General features: G+C 40.1%; 2 protein-coding genes across 6 annotated transcripts in view; one reads left to right on the top strand and one right to left on the bottom strand.

Annotated features, from left to right (window-relative positions):
* Positions 1 to 27,072, bottom strand: part of CRACD (capping protein inhibiting regulator of actin dynamics) — a 147,905-nt gene that overhangs the window by 65,718 nt on the left and 55,115 nt on the right. For 4 of the 5 annotated variants that reach the window (XM_063401956.1, XM_063401954.1, XM_063401959.1 and 1 more), the window contains one exon: positions 16,644 to 16,788. The gene's annotated coding sequence lies outside the window, so the exon portion shown is untranslated. The remainder of the gene's footprint in view (positions 1 to 16,643; positions 16,789 to 27,072) is intronic. The other variant, XM_063401958.1, reaches the window with a different exon arrangement.
* The window catches only part of LOC134552878 (uncharacterized), a 279,873-nt gene continuing 259,659 nt past the window's right edge, over positions 6,859 to 27,072 (top strand). Inside the window, exon 1 of the mRNA XM_063401973.1 lies at positions 6,859 to 9,837. Within this exon, the coding sequence (XP_063258043.1) occupies positions 6,952 to 7,680 (729 nt within the window). The 5' untranslated portion in view covers positions 6,859 to 6,951 and the 3' untranslated portion in view covers positions 7,681 to 9,837. The remainder of the gene's footprint in view (positions 9,838 to 27,072) is intronic.

The raw sequence follows: 27,072 nt of genomic DNA, 5'->3' as shown, positions 1-27,072 counted from the left end.
AAGTCACAAACCCTATTTAATATTGCTCTATTATTGTCTTATCTATGAGCAGCTAAATTCTGCCAGGTTGTTTCATCTAACTGACTTACATTGCCATGATTCTGACATTTCAAAAAAAAAATCTGTTACACAACCAGAGCAGAAATAAAAACACTTGAGCAGCTGAAAGAGTAGAGCTGAATAAGGAGTGCCACAAAACAGGAACAGATTTAGGAATAATGAGGTCACCTCACACCTCAACACACATGAAGTTATTCCCTTCACTCAAATAACTTCACGTTTGGTAGTAGTCACAGCACAAAATACCACACCATTTTAAAGAGACAGATGCATTTTCAATGCTTTGGCCAATTAGGAAATAATTAACACAGAACAATGCCATCATGTGTTCCCCTTCCAAGTTTCTCCTGGCTTACAGATGAAGAAAGAATTTAGAGGGGTGAAAAATGTTCCTTCCCTCCTTCCCCACGTCCTCCAAGTGATACACCCCTAATCTGAACATGTGGTTGCAGCTCCAGAGCATCAAGCAATCTTGGCATTTAGGGTGCTTCAGAAACATCTTGTGCTCGAGCACTCAGGTGTTGCCATGGTGGCAGCATGAAAGGTCTGTTTCTCAGCGGGTGTATTGGCTTTTTGGCCTTTCTTATTCCAGATGTCTGCAGTTTGTTCTTTATTTAGTGAGGGAGAGACAGACTATTAGCTTCCCTCCAAACTGTCAAGTCACACACGTTAAACTTCAGAGCCACAAGGTCTGGAAGTGGCAGTGTTGGGGGTTTCCTGGCTGTGCAGAGGAGGTGAGGATGAGGGAGAAGCAGGAAGGCAAGGAGACCCATGTTCAAGTGACCAAAGATGAATGAACAACCAGAAAAGTAGACAAGAAAGTGAGGGATCCACACAAGCTTAAACCAGCTTGACTACTCATTGGATTAATGATATCTGCATAGCCAAGAACTGGGTTATTTGTGGTTTGTATCTTTTTAAAAAGCAGACCCAAAGATCATGCTATTTTTTTGATATAGGGAGGAGTGCAGCAGTCTACATCTAATAAAAGAAAGTTCTAGGTGTCAAAATTGTTCAAAAAGCATGACTAGCTACTGAGATAAAGCATGATAGTGCTATCTCTAAAAGGAAGTTGGTATCTAAGCAAACACAGATTGGAGTCACTGACTCATCCACCCTGGGCCTTTAAGGCAAGTGGATGAAGAGCTGATAGAAGGAAAAGAGCGGGGAGGAAAATAAGGAGGCATAGAGAATTTAAACAATATTAGCTACAAGTGAATCCTAAATAAATATTAAAATCAGTGCCTAGTGGATTTTGGGACTTCTGAAGTCACAGTCATGAAATTACCAGAAAACTGGCAGTTCATGATGCATGATGACTTTTATGAAGAAAACTTTCAGCAGTATTTTAAGAGCTACCATTGCACAGTTCTTCCAAGCTTCTTAAAACATAAGGAGAAATTGGCATAGTATTTCCAAGCTTCTTAAAAACATAAGGAGAAACTGGCATTTCGTGGAAGCAGCTAAAAATCACCACTCCCATTTCATAATTAACCCAACTGTCTAATTTAATATAAACAAAAAATTCTTTGCCATATTTCTACTGTTTGTACATCCTGCTGACTCCAACACAGTCAAGCACTCCTAAGAAAGTCCAGGTGTTTTCTGTTGCACATAATAAATATCATTGGTGGAACAATCTGGGACAATCACACTCATCTAGCTTTTAGTTAGTTGATATAAATTGCAAATCTTTAAAGCCAGAGAAGGCAGTATTACCTTCTGCTTCTGTAGCTAGTTCTCAACACAGGTCAGATTTCTTTACAGATTAAGAGGCACTTCAGTCTTCTTAGGAAATGTTTTATGCTTTTCATCATTAAGGTTTCCATAAGAAAGTTCAGTATCTCTTCATTCATACATATCCTTACAGTCCCTCAATGGACTGAATTGTAGGCTTTTTAATTTACAACTTCATATAGACCTCAGAAAGGCTATATAAATTTCCCCTATGTATTTAATATGAATTAAAAGTACTTAAGCTATTGAGGATGAGGATTGCCTTTTATTTTCATGTAACAGTCTTTCAAAAGGTATTATCAGGCCTGGAAACTCTAAAGGTGCTGGGCCAGTTCCCTTGGAAAAGTCCAAGTATCCATGAGGGCAGCCTACTTAATCACGTCAGCAGAAGTAAAATACATAGTTGGTATTATTTTGACTAACAATTTCTGAAACTAAGACACCAAAATCCCAGCAGAAGGATTCGGTATAATTTACCCTCAAGCAGCTTTATGAACCGAAATCTAAAACTGTTATTTTGTTCAAGATCTAGTTTTCCATAATTCCTTTCTATATTTCTATCACTGGAGATTTCCTTGTTGCAACTTTGTTTTCATACCTTAGCAGAGGAATTCCAATGAGTTTGGGACTAGAAAAGATTACATACGGAATCCTTAAAGATAGTTTTGTCTTTCAGTACTAAACTTTAACTTTTGAAGTGAGGCTATAGAAGAATGAAATGAGTAGGGTTGATTAGGAGTCTCTGAGTGTTTTCTGCAACAAAGTGTTGCCAGACAAAGTTTAGATTCAGTATCAGGATGAGTCTCTAAACAGACTATATTAGACAACTGGACACATACAGGAAGTGCAGATACATTCACCTTAGCAAGGCATTCAGAAATACAATGGAATTAACAGTTCTACACTTAAAAGAGGAAGATAAATTGAATACCATGTTGCTTCTTAGACACAATTTCTAGGAGTCTCTTGTTTAAATACTAGAATTAAGCTGATCATTGTTACAGTTTGAAATAAAGGGAAAGAAAATAAAAAAAAGTAGGGGAAGTAAGGAAGAAGACCTAAATCAATCCCTGCTGTAAAAGCCCATAACTTGGAATTCCTATACAAATACTTGCTCTTGCTATCCCAAGTGTTCAGATATGCTCCAGATGATGCAAGGCACTGCATGACCCACTTGCAGTAAGAAAGAACTGCAAGACCAGCCTGGTCAGATCTACATTTTTTAGGCACAAGCAGATTAAGACACAAGCAGATCCCTTGCAGTAATTTATGAGGAAGGAAGAGGTCTCCTCTGTAAATAAACTGAAAATGTGTTCTGTCTCTTTAATTTACAACTAAAGTTTGTTTTCACCTGAATCATCAGCACCCAGTATCTCATTTGGTTAGTATCTCTTTCAGCTGCAGCCATGTTTTTTTGTGGGTGTTTTTTGGTTTGGGTTTGTTTTTTGGTTTGTTAGGGTTTTTTTAAGTGTTACTGAAACAAAAAGTGTAGCACAATACATTTACAGCACCACTGAGATTTTGAAATCAAACACGAGGTAAGTTCTCCCTTGTGGGATTGCATTTTATGGAAATGGTTTGTTCTAGCTCACCCCTGGAAAATGTATGGTTTATCCCAAGTCTGTAACCTCCCTGCAGTTTCAAGTTATCTGTAACCTCATTGGCTGGAGAATGTTACCGCGCCCCTTTGAACCTCTGTGATAAGAATGCTAAGGCAAGGGGTCTCGCTCTCTTTGCCCCTCTCCCCCTGGAGGCCTCCGGATGCTTCCCTTCCCTCTTTCCCCTTTCCCCCTCTCCCCTTCCTCTCTCCCTCAGTGAATAAACCCTCATCTCATCAGCACCCCACCGGCGTCTGAGTCTCTTTGCCTGCCAGCACGGGAACACCACGACCCCAAGGACTTGGGGGTCTCCCAGGGGACCACACCCGGGAGCTCCCCAAAATTTAAACAACAACACTACCTTATCTTTAAATCGTGCACTAAAGTGTCTTACATTTTAGTCTGTTTTGGAACAATGCAGAAGCAGCATTGTAAAGGTACAACAGTCATTACATTATATTAGAGGTCTTTAACATGTGAAAATTACAGCTGCACTTCATAACAAGGACCAGTAAACCAAACCTCCAAGGAATTGCAGAACTCTGAAATAAGAAATTCAAGTTGTACAGGACATGTTTTTCTTCTCATTGTCTGAATTCCTTCCTCTGATCACTAATGGAAACTAATAACGTTAAATGTTTATTTAATAAATAATTTCATTATAAATAGCATTTCTATTTAACACAATAAACAAATAGTGCCATACATGAAGACTGTATTAGATAATAGATATTAGTAGTATTAAACAGTATTACAGTATAAGCACTGTATTAGCTACCTGAATGCTGCAGAAGCACAAGGATTTCCAAGGGCTCATTTCCTTCAGATTACGTTATCTAGTTGCATATTTTCCATACTCTAAATTTCACCAAAGAATAAACAACGACATTAATAGGCCCAATTAAATATACTTTTACTACTGCCTATGTTACACTGTTATTAGGAGCATTATAATGTCACATTGTATCTTCTAGATCTGAAAACATGACAGCCATTAATAATTACAGCATTTGCCCTCTGTAAAACACAGTCAGATTAAAATAACAGTTTAAAAGTCCTTGAAGAGCTTTTTGAGGGAAATCTGCCTATGGATTATATGTCTTTTGTACTCCTGCTTCCTCTACAGAACCAACCTTTGGTTTTGGGAAGAAGTCTCACTTTTAGACAACAATATATGCAATATAGAAACCATGTAAGACACAAACCAGCACTATGTGATACTGTTTTAGCCTGAGTTTTATCAATAAAAATCAATCATCTCAGTAGGATCCTGTAGGAGGGTGAATTATCCAACAATGACAGGAGGGTTCAGCTCCCCTTCTGACCTAAGGATAAGGACAATGGAGCTGAAGAAGGACCTTGGCTTGGAGACACCTCAGTTCACAACATTACAGATCTCCCAGAAGCTTTTAAAAAGCTGCCTAAGTCTATGAGCTGCATTTCAGCTAAGAGATTTGTTTGGATGTAGTGGAGGAAGGTCACAGGGAATTTTAAGTCCTTGAATACAGACCAGATAGTCCGGCCCCTGCCGCAACAGCATTTAACGTGACATTTCATAATTAGCTCTGGTAAACACTTGTGTTTCTTTTCTGTTTAGAATTTCCTGAAGAATTACTCTCCATCCTTGTCAGTCACTGAAGCCCAAGGTTATAGTGAGCCTTTAGCTCAAGAAAGCACTAAATTATATTAAAATTAAGCATGTGAGTGTCTTTTCCTGACTTTTGTAAGATTATTTAACCACTGTCAGATGCCTAAGGCAGAACGTTACACATATCCCATTAGCAAAGTCAAATCAGGATTTGTGTCAATTTTTCCTGTCCTAATCCTATGAAGCTGAATTCCTAAGTATTCTTAAGATGCAAGTTTGAACTTTGAAACTGTAATGTAGGAGCAGCAATGAAAAAAAGTATAACCATAGGGAATCCTTTAATTGACCCAGTTCTAAAAGTAGTAGAGGAAGCATAAACCAACTTTTGCCCTCATGTGGGAAATATGGTTATTTAATTCATGTTTTATAAATAATTATAGATTGGGAACTGTGATATATATATTGTATGAAGGTATGTGTGTGTCTGCTCAACCTGCACGTTTCACGAATTTCTGTAAAGCACCTCCCTGATCTTCCGGGTTCCAAAAATAGAAGGTGAGAACACGAGGTGCTGAGGACTTACCCCTGCCTACGTGCAGAAAAACTCATCGGGATTTGCAACGGTCAAACGCTACGTGCCAGCAAAGACGTGCCAGCAAGGACTCACACCGGTCATCACACACCTACTCAAAGCAAGGACTAACTCTGGACATTAGCATTTGAATATGCCTGGGGACCCTTTCGGGATTTAATGTAAATAAAGTTAATGGCCGATGATTAAAGAAACAATGGGAGGAAGATTGCCGAAGGGAAAGTTAAGGGTATTTAAGTTGGGCCTTTAGGTGGGCAAATTTGTGAACCCAGCTAGAGGCACTGGCTGCCAGGTCCTGTGTCCCTGGGGTCACCCTTGACTCTGCTTTTCCCGGGAGAACTTCGGTCAAGTAAGTTTGCTGTTCGTGGGGTTCGTATTGTTTTGTTTTTATTGTTTGAAATTGTTATAATTTGATTCTAAATTTTGTGATTTGGATGTTAATAAACCAAACTATTGAATTTGGCAATAAATTTGTCCTGGCGTTTATAACAATTTTGGCGCCCAACGTGGGGCCAGTTTTGAATATTCTACGGATCCCTGCTTCTGACCGGGGGGCGCCCCGCCGTAAAAAGCGGCCTGGCAGAGCGGGTAAGTCCGGAAGAACGAACTGGCTTTACGAACCCAGAACCCACAACAGCAAAGGGATTAGGCATTAGGACAAGCTAGCTTGGGGGGGCTCGGGAACTCAGCAGGGGTTTTCCCCTGGAACCGCGGTATTGTTTCACTCGTAAAAATCTAAGTGCACGAAGAATCCACGCAGGAAAAGGACCGTAAGTATAGCGTGGTTGAGTGGGGGTGACCAAGTGCTTGAGAACGTGTATGTGCGTGTGAGTGTGTGTGTGAATGAGACGTGATTTATCACGAAGCGAGAGCGGACCTTAAGGTCGCGTTTCCGCTGCTCCCGCGAGGGACACGGCCGACCGACGGGGAAGCGATTGGAACGTGTGATATTTCGCTTCGTGTGTGAGTGTTACCCGACGGGGTGGGGGAGGTCACCAGGGGGTCCTGAAGGAAAGAGGACGTCCCTTTTTGAGTTCGGGGACGAGTAAGCCTTCTTGACCGCGACCAGGGGGGTCGCTTAATTTTTTCGGTGGCGGTTACAGAGCCCCGCCGTTAACCGAACATCCACGGAACGGTCATCCGTGGGATCATTAAGTTAACGGCATCGAGTTCGGAAACTCGGGATTTAATTTTTGGTATCCCATAACTTCTGTGCCACGGGGAGTATGGGATCAGATCTCAGCAGAGATCGGGAGGATTCCTTAAGGGAAACCTCAGCGAGGGCTGCTCTTGAAATTCCTCGGAAAAGTCCATTAGGAAAGTTGTTGCAAGGTTGGCAAGAATGCCCAATTAGGAGAGGAGCATCTAAAGATCGGATGATTTATTTGTGTATGAATGTTTGGGGAGGAAAGGAGATAGGACTAAATATTATATGGCCTGTGTTTGGTACTTTTGACGAATGGGCGTGGGAAGCTCTGTGGGAACATGTAGCGAAGAAGAAAAGGAGAGAATTTGAGGAATTGGCATATGTTCTGTTATGGTATGAGGTACGAGTAAAGCTGTGTTCTGAGGAAAGGGAAACACGGAATGAACTGGACTACGGGATAAACTTCTCTCACGGCTCGGTGGCCCCCGTCCTGCCAGCCCCTACCCCTACCACTTCCTCCTCCCCGGCCTTCTCAGGGGCAGAGTTAGCACTGCCATCCGAGACCCATGCGGAGCCCCGAGCTCAGCGGCCACTCCAGAAACCTCCCTCCCGTTCAAGGAGATTCCCGAGAGGGAATCCTGCCCCCGTTTCTGGTCCTGACCCCGCACCTCGGCCACCGACGCTAAAATATGGAGAAAAAGAGAAGAAGGGTAAGGAAAACGAAGGGTGGAAGAATAAACCAGACAGGTATACACCAGTTAGAGCCCTGGCTAAAACCAGGACCCCCGAAGGAGATCTTGAAGAGCCCGGGAGGGATTCGGGGTGGGACAGTTGGTGTGAGAGCAAGAATGGCCCGGGAGGAAAAAAGGGGGAAAAGAAGCATTCCCGTAAGAAATTTGACAGTAGAGCAAAACAGAAATTACCAAAGGTGAACTGGAATGCATTAGAGAATAACTAGTGGTGTTGGGAAGCGTGCAAATTAGAAATGCGAGAATTCACGTGAGTCTGCAAAAGGAGAAAAAGATAGAAAAGAGATTAAAAGGAATCTTGCCTACTCTTTTCCTTGGTGGTGGTAGATCTTTTACTTCAGGCTGAATACATTTTGGAGGCTCCCTAGAGTTGTGTATTTTGCTTTAAGAGTTTTTTTTTCTCCTGGACGAGATCGGCAGAGTTGTTTTTTTTTCTTTTTTTCTTCTTTTCACTAACGTGGGAATGGAACGAAACCCGCCCCCTTCCCGCAAGCGGCAGGGCGAGTCAGTCCATGGTTGCCGGGAGACGAAGGAAAGCGGCAGCTTTAAAGTGATTAGACGAGGCTGCCCGGGACAGAAAACCGCCCTGTAAGGCGAAATAGGAAGCAAAAATGGATAAAAGTATTGAGAGAAGAGACCAAGAATGAGAGCTATACTTATGCGTAGGAAATACCTAGGTGTTTGTTCTTGAAAAGCTGAAAATATATCTTCCTTTTAGTTGTCTGTCTGCTGCATGTGAGGATTTTGTGCAGATCAAAAGGTTGATAGTATGGTGGATGTAGCTCATCTATGTTTAAAACAATTGCTACATTTTGAATTCGGATTGTTAGCTTGAGCAGGAATATGGCATTTGTGTTGGCAGACAGTGTACTGCAAGGGTTTTGTGTGTTTCAGTTTTTCTTTCAAAAGGTTGAAGCATGTGGCCGGTGAAGCCAAAATTAAAGTGGCTGTTGAGAGGCAGGAAACTAAATCTTTCTGTCGAGATAGTGTTGGAATGGTAATTGGAGTCAGGATTCTAGTATTAAGTTGGGAAAGTGGTATAATTCTCTGTGTTGGTAGTTACAGGATTTTTCTTTATTCTTTGCAGTTCCTATTCTGTATGTATTTTATCTAGTCGGGAACCGGGATTCTTAATTTTAATTATTGACTCCTTAGAAGGAGATGGTTTGTGTTGTCCCTTTGATATTATGTCTTCTTACTTGCTCCTCAATTTGGAGGATGTGAACCTTGAGGTTGCCCTGGTGCCTGTGTTTTCAGGGGTGGAGAGTAAGTGATGTATGAGAGGCAGCATTTTGTCACCGGTGTTAAGTTTGGTTGGTGTTTGCTTGTGTATTTAAGTTTAATAATACGCAAGAATGGATAGCAAATACAGGAGCTTTACTTTGGGAATTAGGCACAAGTTATCTCGAGTTTGTTTGTTAAGAAAGGCTAAGTTTGTGAAGTTTTTTTGGACTGAAGTAAAAAGCAGTAGTGTTAATGTTCTGATAATTGTACTAGATAAAGCTGTCTGATTACCGGGGCCTGATGTTTACAGTGACTCCTGGCGTTGGAAAACTTTTCTGGGTTTTAAGTTCCGAATTTAAGTAATGTATGGTTTATTACAGAGTAAGTTCTGCTCTTTGTAATAGTTTCTTCTATTTGGTGTGCTTTGTTTTTTTCTGTCTTGTTAAAATACTCCCCCAGGATTATGGGTGAGGTCTTAAGTTTTTCTCTTAATTTGTACAAATTTTGCTTACTGCTCACTGATTGTTTGAATTGGCTCTCTGATGAAGTGAAGAAGTCACTTCAGCTACTGCTGCAGGATTGTATCTTGCCACGCTGAAATAGGGGTCTGCAGCTGATCCTGTCTGTGAGAAATGGTTTGTAGACGGATCTGCATGAGTAGTTGACGGGAACTGCCCCGGTATATTAACCGGGAGTTCCAGCTTTTCGTGGATGTTAGCAATCACACGGTGTATGGAGTTCTTACACAGGAGTGGGCGGGAGCCAGGAAACCGGTGGGGTATGTTTTAAATGGCTTACTGAATCCCGGCTATTGAAATATGAGGCAATTCTGGTAAATTCCCCGGAGTTAGAACTCCGTACTGCTGCTGCTCGAAACCCCACCCAGTTTCGGTCCTGGGGAGGATCTGAGGAGTGTAGTCACAATTGCTATGAGGCAGTGGAATTACAAACCAAAATAAGAAGTGTCGCCATCAAGCTAACAGCAGAGCTGAAAGGTCCGATAGTGCTTCTGGAATTGTGTTAATTTTGCTGATCATTAGGGGTGGCTGAAGCAAGGGTGAGAAGCAGTTGTGAAGGCAGATGCTTCTTGGGGGCTGAGTGAGAATGGCCATGGCAGGGTGCACATCGAAAATAGGGACAAGGTGGTCCCATTGTCTCACTCAAGTTGCGTCCTTCTTTTGGCTGTGTGTATCTGAGAATGTGCTGAGTAGGGGTCTGGAATATAAATTTGTAGTTCAGACTCATTACACTGAGACTGTAGAAACTGAGTGAGGATGTGTGTAACCTTAACAGCTGATTGTCCTGGAAACTGCTGTTGTCACCGAGCATTGTAGGATACTGGGTTTTATGAATGTTTGTCTGTATGCCAAATCACTCTGAATGTGCTGAGTTTGATTCTTGAAATAAGCCCAAATTGTTTGTGCTCATCTATGATTTTTTTAAACTGAATTTTTCTTTAAAAAGCTAAAACCTGTGTTAATACTATGGGATTTGGAGCAGTCTTAGTGTTTATTGTTTGCTCGCTATATATCCAGTGGACATTGTCAGAAGTATTGGTAGGATGTAAAAAGAATTGTTTGTATGTTTCAGTATAAACCTCGTTTAATAAGAAGTAAAATTTTCTTTCTGATTTTTCCTGTAACAGTACAAAAAAGGGGAAAAATTCTGGATTGTATGGTACATTGGGTGAATAGTGAGGTGAGAATCATAGTGATCCAGGGACAAAATTGTTTTTATGGTAAAGGTGTGAATGTACTATTAGATAACTTGTTCTAATATTCAGATTTTCTGAATGGTAGACATGACAGGGATTCTCTCTATACAATATTCTTGTAGTATTGGGCTGGTTTGGAATTTTGTATTAGGTAAATTCAATCTGAGGAAGTTGCAGGATTTCGATGTATATTCATGAGATACAACCAGGAGATAAAGTACTGATCAGAGCTTGGAAAGCGGTGTCATTAACCCCTCATTGGGAGGGACCCTTTCTTGTCCTTTTAACTACAGATACAGCCATCCGAACAGCTGAAAGAGGCTGGACACACGCCTCCAGGGTTAAGAAACTAACAGCCCCGAGGGAAAACCCCGAATGGAAGGTCATCTCTTCCCCCGGAGATCTGAGGGTCCGGCTGCACCGAGGATGCCAACACCCTGGAAACATTAAGCTGCAGCCTAGAGGAGCCTCAAAGGAAACTTAATAACCACCCGACAAGGAGGACTGAGAGAGGGAAGGGTAACCAGAAGGAAGGTGTTAGAACATCAGGAAGGGTGAATCCGGAGCTCCAGAAATTTAAAGAGAAAGAACTCCAACCCCAGGATATCAGAAACAAATGGCAGAAGAAATATCCATGCGCTGCTCTGAACCAGGATGCCCCTGCAATCCATATATCCATTTCAAATACAATTATTGTCTTGAAATTTGGGTGGTGCACTGCAAGTGGGGGTGGGGGGGCCGCTGGGGTTATGCCCCAGGTGTTCTGAGGAAAAACAGACTCTGACTATGCGATTCTTAAACTGTGCCACACGTTTGGGATTGATAGAACCAAATTATCCCGGGTGGTATTCAATATACGAAAAGGGGTTAAAGGGAAAATTGGATCTAAAGGCCCAAGTGTTAGCCACGGAGTGCCGTCGAACTAATGTAGTGCCGTGGGTGGCAGAGCAAGTAAAGTAATCTCGGTGGGGAATTTTAAAAAGAAAAGGAGGTGTGCCGTCCGAACCACCCCGAGGGTCCGAGCAGAGAGCCCCTGCTGTCGCGAAGAAACTTCCCCGTTGTTCGGTTGCAACCCGACAGACGCTGGGCCAGACAGAGGGAAGCCTCTGCGGATCACTCTAGGGGGTGTGAACCAGGCTGTGCGCTCGGTGAAGGGCTAGCCCTGTGACATAAGGCTCCTCCAAAAAGTTACCCCTGTTAAGACACAAGTAACTAGCTGGCACTCAAAGGCAGTCAGGGACATGGGAATTGGAAAGATAGAAGAAAAGCAGAAAAGGCAAACATGGTTCAGGAATCGCTGGTCAGGTGTTTCTCCAAGGAACGGGAAACTCGAGAGAGGAAAACAATTAAGTTAAATACAAAACATGAATTAAAATTATTGACAAAAGAAAAGAAATGGGGGAGTTGTGGGAAATATGGTTATTTAATTCATGTTTTATAAATAATTATAGATTGGGAACTGTGATATATATATTGTATGAAGGTATGTGTGTGTCTGCTCAACCTGCACGTTTCACGAATTTCTGTAAAGCACCTCCCTGATCTTCCGGGTTCCAAAAATAGAAGGTGAGAACACGAGGTGCTGAGGACTTACCCCTGCCTACGTGCAGAAAAACTCATCGGGATTTGCAACGGTCAAACGCTACGTGCCAGCAAAGACGTGCCAGCAAGGACTCACACCGGTCATCACACACCTACTCAAAGCAAGGACTAACTCTGGACATTAGCATTTGAATATGCCTGGGGACCCTTTCGGGATTTAATGTAAATAAAGTTAATGGCCGATGATTAAAGAAACAATGGGAGGAAGATTGCCGAAGGGAAAGTTAAGGGTATTTAAGTTGGGCCTTTAGGTGGGCAAATTTGTGAACCCAGCTAGAGGCACTGGCTGCCAGGTCCTGTGTCCCTGGGGTCACCCTTGACTCTGCTTTTCCCGGGAGAACTTCGGTCAAGTAAGTTTGCTGTTCGTGGGGTTCGTATTGTTTTGTTTTTATTGTTTGAAATTGTTATAATTTGATTCTAAATTTTGTGATTTGGATGTTAATAAACCAAACTATTGAATTTGGCAATAAATTTGTCCTGGCGTTTATAACACCTCAGATAATTTTTCCTCCAGTACTCTTCATTGATATTCTCTCAGAATTCAGTATAGAAGAAATTAAAACAATGTCATCTACACTGTCTACAGAATTACTAAACCTGAATCAGTTGTTGTTGGCAAGATCACAAAAATAACAACCAAAACAGAAACTAATCCTAATTTTGCAAACATGGTTCCTGGGCTTGTGAAAATATTGGATTGTCCAGAGAAATTCTGAAAACATTGAAAAAACTCAAGAATCATCAAGTTTCACAGCTGAATCTCATTTTAGGATATAAGCTGCTCCAAAATACTTCTGGTGAGCATGGAAATCTTGCTTAGAACTAGTCAATCTAATTAGGAAAAAAATAATTTCAATTCCAATTGTAACTTGGTGACCAAAAGAAAGAAACAGATTTAATTAGAATGAAGCTATACTATTGCATTCACACCACAAGCATTAGCTCTGCCTTAGAACGTTATATTCATTTTCCTAAAGCTCTTATTCTGTATTAAGCACAAAAACTCAAAAGCATACAGGCATTTAGAGGCTGAATATAAATATTCCTCTGATTTTAACAAAAATATACCATCCATCTTATCCAAAGGAAGTAAAAGCAGAAAAAACTATCACAAAATTAACCAGACAAATTCTTGTATACTGGGCAGCTTCCTCGAGAAACAAAGCAGACACAAAAGGTAACCAGTTCTGTTATGTACTGGGAAGATAAAGGAACATGAAAAATGTGACATGACAACTTCTTTTGTTTGTTGTTGTTTATTGAGAGTTGTCATACCATTATTTCAAAAGGAGTTGATCAACTGTAACCCTGCTCTTCAGTATGACAGTATTAGCTTTCAGAGGAAATTTCTGCAGAAGGAGCTTGAGCCTTTTACTTCACTCTCTCCAGGCTCTCTGGAAAATCCCAAAACAGTCAGGTGTAGCTTCCATATAATAACATCTACTCACTGCCCTCCCACTTTCCTGCCAGTAATAGTTTGAAAAAAGCCAAATCTCTCAACCTCCAAAACCTTACTGGTTGTCAGCTATGTTGAGATATATATTTCACAACTCTTACCAAGAGAAGGACTAGGTGCCTAGACTCAGAAGCTGGTAACCTCCAATGCCCTGTGTGATGGCCACAGAGAGAAATGCACCCAACCAGGAGATTCTCCAAATGGTATATGAAACAATTACTGGATATTTACAGTATGGGTTTGAGATCAACAAAATCTTGAACATTTTTATGTAATTATTACCCTACCACAATCAGCAGATGGATGTAACCACCCCAGTTTCCATCTCCTGCTGTGATGTTCTGCAGATGGTGTGATGCACTGAACTTCCTAATTAATTGCATATCTGAAAATACTTTCCATGGAACTGTGAACATCATTTCAGATTGCTGCAACTCTCAGGCCATCTTCGTGGTTGTTCTTCCCAGGTCGTGGAGGCAACAAAGGCATTGATTCTTTCTAAGTACAACACAGGGGAGGGCCACAAGGCAGACAGGTGTGGCTAGGGTAGGCACGGGTGAGCTTTTTAGAGGAGTTTTCCACATAGTGTAAGGATGATGACATCCAGCTGAGCTCCACTGCCCCTGGTCCCAGTCCTGCATGGCCAGAGGCACCAGGTGAACAAATGGACTGAATAAGCAAATTCCTCAGGTGTGTGTGGTCACTCCCTTACTGGGCCAGGACCTGACACCGTTCTGCACAAAAACAAGCGAAGGCTGAATTGCAGAAGAGCATGAAGTCAGAGTCCATTTACAGTGAAAGACTTCCTGGCTGGTTTTGTGATTTTAAATTTGAGAAGACAACCAATTTGTTCACATTAATATGCAGAGGGTTCACAAATCAGGGGACTTTTCATGTCGAGGCTTATCACTAAAACTTTTTGCAAGAATAACACAAGAGAAGTCTAAAAATCTAGAAAATTAATCATGAACACATGCTGCAACATAACATTTACTAAACCAAGGTCTCTGTCTTCTTGGCAGGACCCCTTCTTCATTAAAATAGGAAATATATCATTTGCATAGCTAGTTACTGAACAGTGACTCATTTAAGAAAACCTTTCTTATTTTTACTTCCTTCTGAAGTGACTGAAAGGACACAACCAAATGTATCCATAGCCATCAGGTGTTGTAAGAAGGAAATCTGAACTGGGCAAACATAAAGAACAGGAGGAGCAAAATCAGGAGAACAAGAAATTGCAAAATAAAGGGGGAAAAACTTTGGAGGATACAAATGAAATTAAAAAAAAATTAATAGAATATAAAAGAAGAAGGATTTCCTGTTCTTTCTCTTTTTTAAGAATGAAAAAGAAAAGGCTTGAATGGAAAATACCTTAAAGGAAAACCTAAGTCTCTGGAGAAGCTGGGTAGGATCACCAGTAAATGTGAGTCTAAAGCCAAAAGCATTTTAGCTTAGAAAATATGAAATAGTGGAATGAACTAGAAAAAAATAGTCTGCATTATGAAGCAAACCAAAATATTAGACTTCAATAAACTTCTTCAAAAATTGACTAACACTCAATTCACAAATGATTTACAGAGAATTTCATGGATTAAGCAAAATCTCTACTAACTGCAAAATATTTTCTAAAAAAGGATAAGACTTTTTCTGCAGTAAAAAGCAGAATATTCTAGCAACAGGATATGTGGGCGGGTTATGAAAGAACACTGGTACACTGTCAGAAAAAAAAATGTAGCTTTAATCCTGTTGGAAGAAGTATTATGTGCAAATTCTATACAGAAACATGTATCTTGCATATTTTAGTTATGAAATTTGTATTAGTCAATCTGGACATGATATTGTACCTGACCACCCTCACAGACTGTTCTTTGAACATCTGTATTTTAAGCCAATGGGTATTGTATCTTTCTGGGCAAAAAATAAAACATGCTGTTTGAAAAAGGCTGTATTGCTTCCAAAAATAAGGTCTATTCAAAGGAAACAGAAGTTAGAAGTTCAGAATCTGTAATCCTTACATACAAATGACAGGTAGGAAGCATCTTAAACTCACAGAACATTTTCCATTGGTGGTGCCACACTTCTTACCTTTCTGCTTTGAAGAAATAAGAACATGCCCTACCCATGATACATTAACAGACCTCATCTCACAAACAGGTATGTCACAAACGTGTTTATACCCTCAGCTGAGGTGAAGAAGGTTTTTATGGTAGGAAAATGTCAAAATTACTATAATTCTCTCGAGAAAACAGAACTTTTGTTTCTCAGCAGCAAGCCATTGTACATCAGCTGATCATTTCAGAAGAGTTGTCAGAGAGATCTGCTTGTCATTTATTCTCTTGCCACATAAAACATCAGCCAAACACACATTTTGGCAGGAAGTCACAAGTCAGGACTTTTAGGTAACCAACAGCCTTTTGAATTAACAAGGTGATAGAGGTTAGTGCAGATTCTCTAAAACCACAACAACAGCTTCAGACATCAGAATCATACTGCTTTGTGCAAAGGCAAAGACAGCATTTCTACATTAGATAGCCTCCAAATCAAAATTCATAGATAACCTCCACTGTTGTCACTCCACTTCCAGAGGAAATGTGCAAGGTACAGTATGTTTTAGCTGTTTTCAGCTTCTTCCAATATTCTTAGAACTGAAGCATCTAAGGAAGGAGAGCTGTAACTATTTTACAAATAACCAGTCAATCCGAAACCCAACAGAAAGGGAAATACTGCAGATTTGTTCTGATAGAAAAGCACAATTGGCAGAACTACTCCTTAGCAGTAATTCCTAGCAGCAGCATTCTACAAACACTCTGTGCATGTCTTGGCAAAAGGAGAGTTGCATGGTACACTAGGAAACACTTTGCATGGCTTCTGTGAAAAACACTTTGAAAAACTTCTGTGCTTGACATGAAGGATAACATTTTCTGGTTTTCACAGTACTTTTTTTTCCACAATACACACAAAAGCTGCAAAACAAATAATTTTAAGCTCAGAAACACAAGAATTAGATTCTTCCTTTTAAACAAAAAGAATCCTTTTTTCTAAGTTAGAATATGCAGGTTAAATAAATATTTTAGTGTTCAATTATCTAAATTTTTACTTCTGCCTTTAACATAATGAATTTTTAAATGAAGACACCACTTCCATTGTTAAAGGAACAAGAGATAAATCTTTCTTACCTTTTTTGAATTGGAGTGTGATATTTTCTACTTTCACGCAGTCTTGCACTCTCTCTCTGAAATGGATGTTTTTCTTTAATGTAAGTGATCAGAAGTCAGGATATGCTGCTAGGGACCAGTGGTTAACATTCTCCTCCCAGACTGCCTAGGCATAAGTGGATAAAAAAGAACTTTAGTTCAACGTTTTTAGGCAAACCTAAGAGTGAGGTTTTTGTGTTTTCACTCTTTTGAAGGGTGCTTATAAACTGAGCAATTCCTGCCTGTCACATCTCTTGTAAATGGTTTGAGATGTCTGCAGTCTAAAAAAAAAACAAAAGAGAAAGAAAGAAAAGATATTGCAACCTGAGAAATTTTTCATTAGCTTCAGATTTCCCTCTGAGACTTTCATACAAAATGGTCTTTCTGTCCTCTTTCTAACTAGTGAAAGAGCAGCACTTTTTTATTTTTCCTTCCAGTCACATCCAGTGGTTCTAAATCAATTATATCTCAAGAAAAATGTCGCTGGTTTTACCATACTTTGCCTGAAATAAAAATGCTGTGTATGACTCTGCTTTCTTAAAAGAAAAAACAGATAACTTCTAAAAACAAAAATGTGAGCTTATAGTATCTTTGGTTTTTCCTCTACTAAAGTATGGAGAAATAAGTTTTAGCTATTTTTATGGCAAAAATAACTAAATGCCTTTTTTAAATTAAAAACATATGTACTGCAAAATCTATTAATCTATTTGAATACACTACAAAACAGAAAAAAATTTAAACAGGTGAAAACAACCTGCAAAGCTTAACAAAGCAGCTACTTTTTTAATGGGTCTTTTTCTTCTGGTTTCACTAGTTTCAAGTTTTACTTAGAAAAATTTAACTGTAATTTTGTGATTTTGGCCTTGTATTATTCAAAACTATCCTTAAAACTTTTTGACTCTTTTCAGGGATTTTATGCTTCCTTTTACATATAACTAGAAGGATCAGACAGGGATTTTGTAGCAACTATCCTATTCCTAGACTCTACCAGTCATTGAATAGTATTTGCTATATTCATTTATCCTTATATCCTAGGCAGCCACAAATAAGAGTATTTTATAGTAACGATATAATTAGTGTATAAGGTAAATCATGCCCCATTTGACAAGACAAGGATAAGTGTGCATTTGGTTCTTGGTAATCAAATTGAACTGCTTGCAAGCATTAAATTATTACTGCCGAAGTTCAAGGACTAAATGTTGGTGGGTGCTCTCAGGCTGCCAGGAGAGATGATCTAGAACTGTACTTTTTCTAGCTCAGGCACCTGAACAAAGCAGTCTGATTAAGCCGAGAAATGAGGAATTAGCACTCAGTTGACTCTGCACCACTCATAATATTCAGAATGTCTTGAAGGTGTGAATGAGAGATTAAAAAGCAATATGAAAACACCCTGAGCTTGTCAGGGCAATTCTAAAAAAAAAACCAAGAAAGGCACTCCTAATGCATATGACAAAATATGAGGGTCTCAAACTGGAGCTTGTGTGTAACTGGGAACTTCAGATGTTAAAATCTCATATATGCACATCAGCCTCTAATCTAATTTTCACATGCAGACTCAGCACTACCCTCTTGTTTCTGGGCACAAGACTGTCAATAGCAGGAGCAATGGTCTGAGCATGGAAAGTTTGTGGCCAGCATCAGGTCAATGTGGTTCTGGCAAAACAAGTAGGAATGTATTTCCTTTGTCACCAGAAAGCACCCCCAGTAATCAACTGCCAGTGCAAACATCTCTGTTAGTTCACAGCTTTAAATCCTGCATGCATCCAAAATGCCTGCCACAGCCTCTCTGGCGTCCCTGCCCAGCAGATATCGTGCTGTTAACTGGCAGAGCAGAGAGCATCTCTCAGTGTGCTGATTTCACATGTTTCCCTGCCCTTCCTGCAGCTCATGGTGCACTTATGGCAATGGCTATGGCATCGCAGAAACCAGGGGTTCAGTGCACCTGCAGCCAGGAGCCTGCTGTAACTGAGAGACTGCAGGTCTGTCGCCTTGCCTGCATCCCAAGGGAACCAGCAAAGCCACCAGCTCCCTATAGAGAGTCGGTTTTCATCCGTCTGGGTCAGGTTTGGAAGGATGGGAACAAGGAGACAGCTTCTGAATCAGTTTATTGTTCTCAAAAATCACAATTCAAAGCACTTTGGGTGTAAAACAGATCTTCATTGTTCATGTTGCAAGAAAAAGAAATTTAAAGCACAGTTGGTGTAAACCACTAAGCTCAAGATGCATACAAGGGGATGCCCTGGCTGTAACAGACAAACAGAAAAGGTCTTCCTTCTATTTACTAACACTCTTTTAATTCTCTGGGGAAAACATGAAGACAGATGGATTGGGAAACATTTCAATGAAAAGGAAATTCCTGAAGACAGGCCAGCATGGAATATCTGGATCTGGAGAGATTAATTCAGGAAACTACTCTATACTGTCCTTTCCCAATGAAGCCATAAAATGGAATGCAGAATTAGAAATACATATTTACAGCATAGAAAGCTAAGAAAATGCACATTCTGCACGCACTTAGGGAAAATTACTATATCCCACAGTAATAAGTAGCTGGTAGAAGCAATGATGCCAGACCCATGCAATTCTGAGCAGAATAGAAATCAGGAAATAAAAAGTAGCCTCAGATTTTGTTTGAGAACACAGACCTCTCCATTGTGCACTTTATCTTTTCACAATCTATCCTTTACCTCAACACATAATAATAGTACAAAACTTTAGAACAGAGAAAGGCCATTATAAAGCAAGTCCCTGAAAATACCTACTGTAAGGCTAGAGTTACAGGTGGTAAATGATCAACTGGTCTATTTTCAGCATCTCAGACAATAGTTGTTCTTGTACCTAGTCCACATGGTTGTTATTTTGCCACACAAGACAAGACTAGCAGGCAATTAAGCATGGCAAACCATCAATTATTTGTCCACTAAAGGACCCCACTATATTTTTTCTCCCTGTTTAATAAGTCCCGATTCTTCTAAAAATATGTTTCAACTTCTTAGAATAATTGAGTAACAGTCCAAAAGGAAATATGTTCAGTATATCACAGGTAAATATAATCAACATTACTCACAGAATATTTTTTTAATGCAAAGAAAACTTCTGATTTAAAGAATAAAAATTATCATCAGACAGAGAAAACCAACTCCTGAAAACAGCAGCAGAGTTTAGATACCTGCCCATCGAAGTATTGAAAACTAGGACTCAGTGTTTCATATCATGAATAAGAAGGCCCCTCTATGACTTAAATGGTTTCTTTAGAACATGGTAGATCACTCTGCACTAGAAACAGGGTTAGCACATTTTAAAATTTGATCCACAAATTAATTTTAATAACACCTAAAATTTTAATAACACATACAATAAATGCATTTAGTACACAGTTAAAAATATGTGGAGTATCAGTTAAAATATACATCTTTTCTAGACTACTTACTGATAAAAACTTACAGTGAGCAGTTAGCTATGAATCCTAAAACCATATGGTTTATGGTTTGGATTGGAAGAGACCTAAAGATCGAGTTCCAACCCCCTGCCACAGGCAGGGACACCCTCCACTAGGCCAGGTTGCTCAGAGCCCCATCCAACCTGGATGTGAACTCCGCCAGGGATGAGGCATCCACAACTTCTCTGGGAAACTTCTTTCTGTGCCTCACCACCTTCACAGTGAAGGCTTTCTTTCTAATATCCAATCTAAACTTCCCCGCCTTCATCTTAAAGCCGTTACCCCTCGTCCTGTCACTACAAGCCCTTGCAAAAAGTCCCTCTCCAGCTCTCTTGCAGGCCCCCTTTAGGTACTGGAAGGTGCTCTAAAGTCTCCCTGGAGCCTTCTCTTTTCCAGACTGAGCAGCCCCAACTCCCTCAGCCTGTCCTCATAGGAGAGGTGCTCCTATGAACTAGGAAAGGTAGTACAATTCAGTAAAACACTTTCAGCATGGTCAGACTTAGGAAAGAAGTTAGTACTACAGGCTGCTTTACTAGCAAGTTATAGCATCCTTTGATGTCAAGGTTTAGCTTTAAATTAAACCCACAACCAAAAGAACACTCATGCACTTCTTTGGTGGCCACCAAAACCTTGATTTCTCTGTACCAGATACTGAGCTTGTTCTGTGTTACACATGGTGCAAATCCATTACTTTGGGTTGTCGTCTTTGATAATGCATCACTAGTATCCACAACTGCTAAAGGAGAAAATAAACGAACTCCAGGGATCATATAAGATCAGATTAACATTTTCTCGTGGTGCCAAACTTGGGTTTGACTCTCCAGCCCCTGCAGTAGCACAGTTCCCAAACACGCGTGTGTACACACACAGAGATTTAGAATGGCAGAGTAAGTTTATTACTTACATTATTACTTCCTTCTCAAAATCAGAGGTTTAGACTGTTCAAGGGGAATGAATCCCCTCACTGCAAATGCCAAAAATCCTTAAAGGAAAAAAAAAACCAAACATGCCAGCAGTTATGATTTGGCCTGCCCTTTCCTAGGTTTCTGCAAGTTACATATTTCTTAACTAAAACAGGGGCTACCAGAACACCATCAAGTGTACCTTTCCTATCCATCCCTCCAATATAGTAGCAAATTATGCTTTTACTCTATATGCAGAAAAAGCTCCCAAACATGTGGGCAAAATGTGTGTTCATTTCTCAGCCAAAATTCAACTCACATGTTTTCATGAGAGATAAGTAAGAAGCTAAACATTCAGAACTAGTAATTAAAGGACTGCACATATCAGAAAATATAAAATCCATGTTTAATAAATAATATCTCAAAAAGGAGAACATGAATTCTGGGATAAAAAGAGCTTTGGTAACTTAGCACGCCTATTATGATTGACATATATGGTATCCTGGAACTTCAGGGTATCACCAAATGTCATTTAATTCATAGAGCTACTTGATGAAAAAACAAGCAGTAAAAATGTTCTGCTCCCAGTTTTCAATAGAGGTAGGAGTGGCAGAGGTGAGACAAGAGGTGGCAGGAAGAATTCTGCCAGATCTCCTTACACCATTATTTCCAGCCATGCATTGCAAGGAATCCTCTTCTGAGCTGCAGACCCAAGAAAGAAAATTAGGAAGAAAAAAAAATTGACCAAAAACCTCTGAAAAATGTTTGAGCTGACTATCAGCAGTATTCTGCAAACCTGTGTGTCTGAACAATACATGCAAGGGCAACAAGGTAGAAAGATGTAAAGGATGCAAGGAAGACCTTGCTCTTCCTGGTGATATCCCGTGACAGCACAAGGGGCAATGGGCAGAAACTGAAACACAGGAGGGCTCTGAACACCAGGAAACACTTTTTAACTGTCAGAGTGACCCAGCACTGACACAGTTTGCCCAGAGAGGTTGTGCAATCTCCATCCTTTGGAGATTTGAAACCCATAGGGACAGAGTCCTGGACAACAAGCTCTAGCTGGCCCTGCTTGAGCAGGAGGGTTGGAGCAGATGGCTTCCAGAGGTGCCTCACAAACTCAGACAATCTGTGATTCTGTGAAAGTAGAAGGGAAGAAACCAGGAAAGTAATTCCCATGATTAGGAAACAAATAATTGAAAATTTTCTATTTTTTTAAGTACAACCCTATTTATCACAAGCCAAACAACAACATGAGTAAATAGGATGAAACTGGATAAACAGACCTGCAGAACAATTGCTGTTGACACTGTAATTTCCCTGGGTCATGCTGACACCATTAAAAACTCATCTATCCAGTCAAGGTTATAGAGATAAAATCCAAATGCAAGCAAAAGACTGAGCAAAAAGGAAGCTTTGATCTCCCAAATTACAGGGTGGGAATAGTCTTGTCAGAAAAACCTGTCAGATCTTAATGTGAAAAATGCAGATTTTGTGGGGCTGACCACCCTCTGTGTGCCCTGTTCACCTCTGTGCTCCCTCTCTTCTCTCCAGTACAGCTAGGGGCAGGAAAGGTTAATTATATTTGCACAGGTCAGCCTCAAAGCTGCATCAAAGACACTGGGAGATATCCAGATGGGTAAATTAGTCTGTCTGACTCCCATGATATTACTGCTGACAAGGCATGGAAGAGGGAAAACTCTCCTGGGCTTAGGGGAGATCCATGGCACTGCAGTAGGAGGGTGGGTGCATCTCTGCAATCAATAATGCACCAGTCCTGCAGCACAGCCAGGGCACGCTGTGTGTTACCTTCACTGATGCTGAAAAACAACTGAACCAAATTAAAACTGTAGCTTTGCCTGTGTTGTAGGGTGTTAGAGAGAACTTCTGTATCAGACTATCCCATCCTGCTCTCTGATCATGCTTGGCTAACCTCAACCTGTCCCTAGCCATGAGGAGCTTGCACAAGTGTGAATCGAAGCACACTTTATTGCAGTGTTAGTTATACTTACACTGGCAGAATTTGAGTGTAAATTTCCAAGGAATAAATGGAAACCCAGCCTCTCCCTGTGTCTCAGTTTCTTTTCTGCAGACTTTATAAGAAACACTGCCTTAAGAAGACGTAGACACTACCTTTTTTCTTTTTAAAAACTATAAACACAATAGATCATGTTCTTTTATATATATATCACATTCTTTCTCAAATACCACAAACATCTTCAATTAGAAATGATCCTTATCCGCTCTGAAAGACAAAATCATCAAATATGACCATGTCTTTATTTCACTAACAAGATCTATGATTTTCTTTGTCTGTTTATTATGCCAAGCATAACCTCTAATGCTTAGGGAAAAAAACATTGCCTCTTTCTTTTCAGTATCCTCAATGATAATACAGGTCACCAAACACTGCAAGATTAATTTTTGATGGCAAAATCCTTTGGCTACTTTTTGTCCACTAAATGCGTAATTCAAAACACTGTTCTATGGTTCTATGTCATTCCTGACTATATAACCACATTATTTCCAGAAATGGCTAGAAAAATTATTTGCAATATTATGTGACCAATTTCCACTCCCTTTATTTGATATAAATTGAATTCTGTGCTACAGGCTGAATTAAATGACACTCTAAACTTGTTTGTGGAATAGGATCCTGCTCTACCACAGTAAAAGTTTTACAAAGTAAAAAAACAAAAACAAAAACCAAAAAACAAAAAACCAAAACCAAACCAACCCCCACCCTCCCAAAAAAAAAAAAACCACAAAAAACCAAACACACCACAAACAAACAAAACCGCCAGAACTCAGTCAAAATGAACTTGAAAGAAAAAGGAAAAGAAAAAGAAAAAGAGAATGAAAAATCTAAGAAAGTCCTGTTTGATGAATGTCATATCACAAAGTGCACAGGCAGCAAATGATGCTCCGTGGGGTGATGACTCCTAACCCTAGCGCGTATCCAAAAATACAGAGAAAAGGGTATTGTCTTGTACCAGGTCCTCAGTCTGTGGAGAAATCACTAACAGTTTGTTTCAGGCACTCACTCATGCAGATATAAACTTGCCGGCTGCCTTGGAAGCTCTCAGAAGAAGGGCACTACATAAGCATAAATCATTAATGAACAAGTGACCTCATCTTTGGGTAACTAGAGAAGCTTAAACCCAACAGGCTGTACAGGTAGAAAGTCCTCTAGTCAGCAGTGCCACGCACCAGTGGGCAGTCAACACAAGAGTATCCAGCCTGATGTCATTGCAGATTCCTCTTGACAGGCTTTGTGTTTTTATCTCAACCACTACAGGTCATGGGTGGCAAAAAGCAGAAGCTTCTGAGGACAAATGAGGTCACACTTCAATAATTAAGAGCGGGAACCCTGCCTGATCTCTTTGCTTCATTCAAGGATTCCCTGAAGTGAAGCATTTAACAGATGTAAAAAACATCTTGCTAACTTTAGGAACACAAAAATAGAATAGTGTCTAAGCTGATAAATGATGCAAAGCTGTTAATACAGACCACCAAGGCCCAACCTGTGGTGTGCAGTACCATCCTGGGGAAGATGGGGGCCAAACACACAAACAAAAACTCTGATTCAGTAACACCCAGCTCTGCCAGCCCCACCGAGGGATGGACACTACCCCTCACACAGTGCCATGGGAGGAGTCCAGCTTTTGGGGCTCTGTCTTTTCAGCCTGGATCCCTCACCTTTCAACACCTATGACTGCAGCTGCTCTGGCCAAACACACTCCCTGGCCCATTCACATGGAAGATACAGGAGGCATAGGCTGCCAGCAAAAGCCAGGAAAAAAGGGCAGCTGCTGGCATGAAGTCAGACAAGGAAAATGCCCCTTGCACAGGGGAAATGCCCCTTGCACAGGGGTAAAGCCGCTGCTACATGAAATAAGGATTGCAGATCCAAAGTAAGTACCAGATCCAAGTCCTGTGGGATCAAGGTTATGGCATTTGACAGAGACTTCTGCAGTGCCTAGAACAAAAAATTCAGTTACTCCAAATTTTTCCAGTAACTAGAGGAATCTTAATGTCCTCATGAGGACAGCAATCCTTTAAAGAGAATTTAAATGAGACAGGATGGTGACTGCAAGATCTCCCAGGTTGTTCAACATATAAACATCACCTCTGAGGGAAAAAAGACCAAAGGCAAAGATTTCTGTGGGGGGGGAAAAAAATGAGGTTTGTCCTCTGGCAGAGCAGAAGAGATGTTGTGTCTGGTAAAGGTAGCCAAATGAACCCATGCTGGACGATTCTTTGGGACCAGCAGCTCTGTGACTGATATGCTACACTTTTTCCTCTCTGTAGGGAGAAATTTCAGAAGGAGCATTTCACTGGCATCTTCATCATGCTAACAAAGCAAAAGAACTCAGCTGAGTGTCGTTCCAGCTGCCTGCAATGATTTCACCTGACAAATGGCCTAAGTACCTTTACTGTACACATAATAACTTGTTTTCCAGCTAGCTATACAAACAACTGAAGATTTGTATTTTTCCAGCTTGTTCCAGTTAGTTTTTCAGTCTGTCCTAATTTGACAATTTCCCTCTGACACTGTGGTTGATGGTTACTGACAGCCCAGCATCTCATCCTGACAGGTGTTTCAGTTGTTGTCACATAAAGTTCACATCTACTTCTCTCATACTGATGTATCATTGCTTAGGCACAGAAGGGTCTGTGCTTCTCTGCTCTCTGCAGCCCTGTTATCAGGAAATCAAGAAGTGAGATTGCACAGACACTTGTCACTCTTTCCCTACAAGGAATTTATATTCAAAAACTATGTTGTCTGGATGAGATTAATATCACTTAGTGATAAATCAATAGTTCCATTTCTGAAAAGCTTGTAACCTGCTATATTTTCTCCCTCACATATAAAAAGAAAGAAAGTAGAAAATTAAGTGCTGAGGACTAATAGCTTCTCTAATTGTTTCTGGTTATCCTAAGGATATAAAATGAGATGTGCTAATTTCAAGAGATGGGAAGGAATAAGGAAAGGAAATAATTTGCTCTACTAAAGTTTGACAGTCTTCTATGAAATACAAGGATATATAATTTTCTACTTAGGACTTTCAATGTTTGTTCTGTTGTTTAATAAAACAAAAAGAGAAATTGTGTGGGTGTTTGTGAAAAAACAGTCCTGTAAAACTATAACAAGATCAAGAGACTCAGAGGAAGTAAAAAAAGATCAATTAGATCATTATTTGCTAGGTTACCCTCCTCTTGAAATGACCCACACTAAATACCATGGAACAATATTTCTTTCAGTTCATGACACTTACATGAATAAAATATATAACTTTTCCAGAAAGCACATTAACATCTCTCCACTTGACAATGAGAACTGCCCCTTAGCAGCAGCAAAGTTCCTAAACCTTTTACTACTGATTATAAGTAACACCCACCATAAAACATATTTGCATGCAAAAATACATCTCTTCACCCCCACATGTATATACACACAATCAGTCTTCAGGTTTTACAACACATTAAAGAAAGCTTCAAACGTCAAGGAATTTTTTTACTTACATTTAACAATGTGATCTTACCAGAATACAAAGAAAAACTCCCCAGCTTTAGTCAGCAGAATTAAATGAAAGAGTTTATAGGGCAAGAGACCTTTTACTCAGCATAAAACTAATTAATATCTGTTTAAATAGCAAATATTGACTTGAAAGAAATGACAAGTCTGCTAGAAATACTGTCTTTTTTTCCTACGCCATCTATTCAGGGACATATCTTGGAACACATCTGAAAAAAGCCAGTTTGATATTTGTGGTTTTGTTGAATTAAAAAATGGAATAAATAAGAAATCATTTTAAAAGCTTCCTCCTCCTCCCCATAGTGTAAGGCCTTCCTGCTACATCTTTTTTAATCTCAAGAAAATGCATGTAGAATTTTATATAGTCATTCAAAAAGTCATATTTTGATAATTGTAGTGGGCTACAGCTTCAGCTCCTAGAAAAGATGAATGTGTGCTGCTTATTATTCTGTGTCATGTTGTTCCTTCACTGAAATGGTTCTGTCTCCCAGCAAAGTAAAGCAAGAGATGAATATCTTTACCCCGTTT

The sequence above is a fragment of the Prinia subflava genome, chromosome 7, assembly GCF_021018805.1.
Source record: "Prinia subflava isolate CZ2003 ecotype Zambia chromosome 7, Cam_Psub_1.2, whole genome shotgun sequence".
Taxonomy (NCBI): Eukaryota; Metazoa; Chordata; class Aves; order Passeriformes; family Cisticolidae; genus Prinia; species Prinia subflava.
The sequence above is the reverse complement of the archived record's forward strand: the minus strand, read 5'-3'. Positions and strand labels throughout refer to the sequence as shown.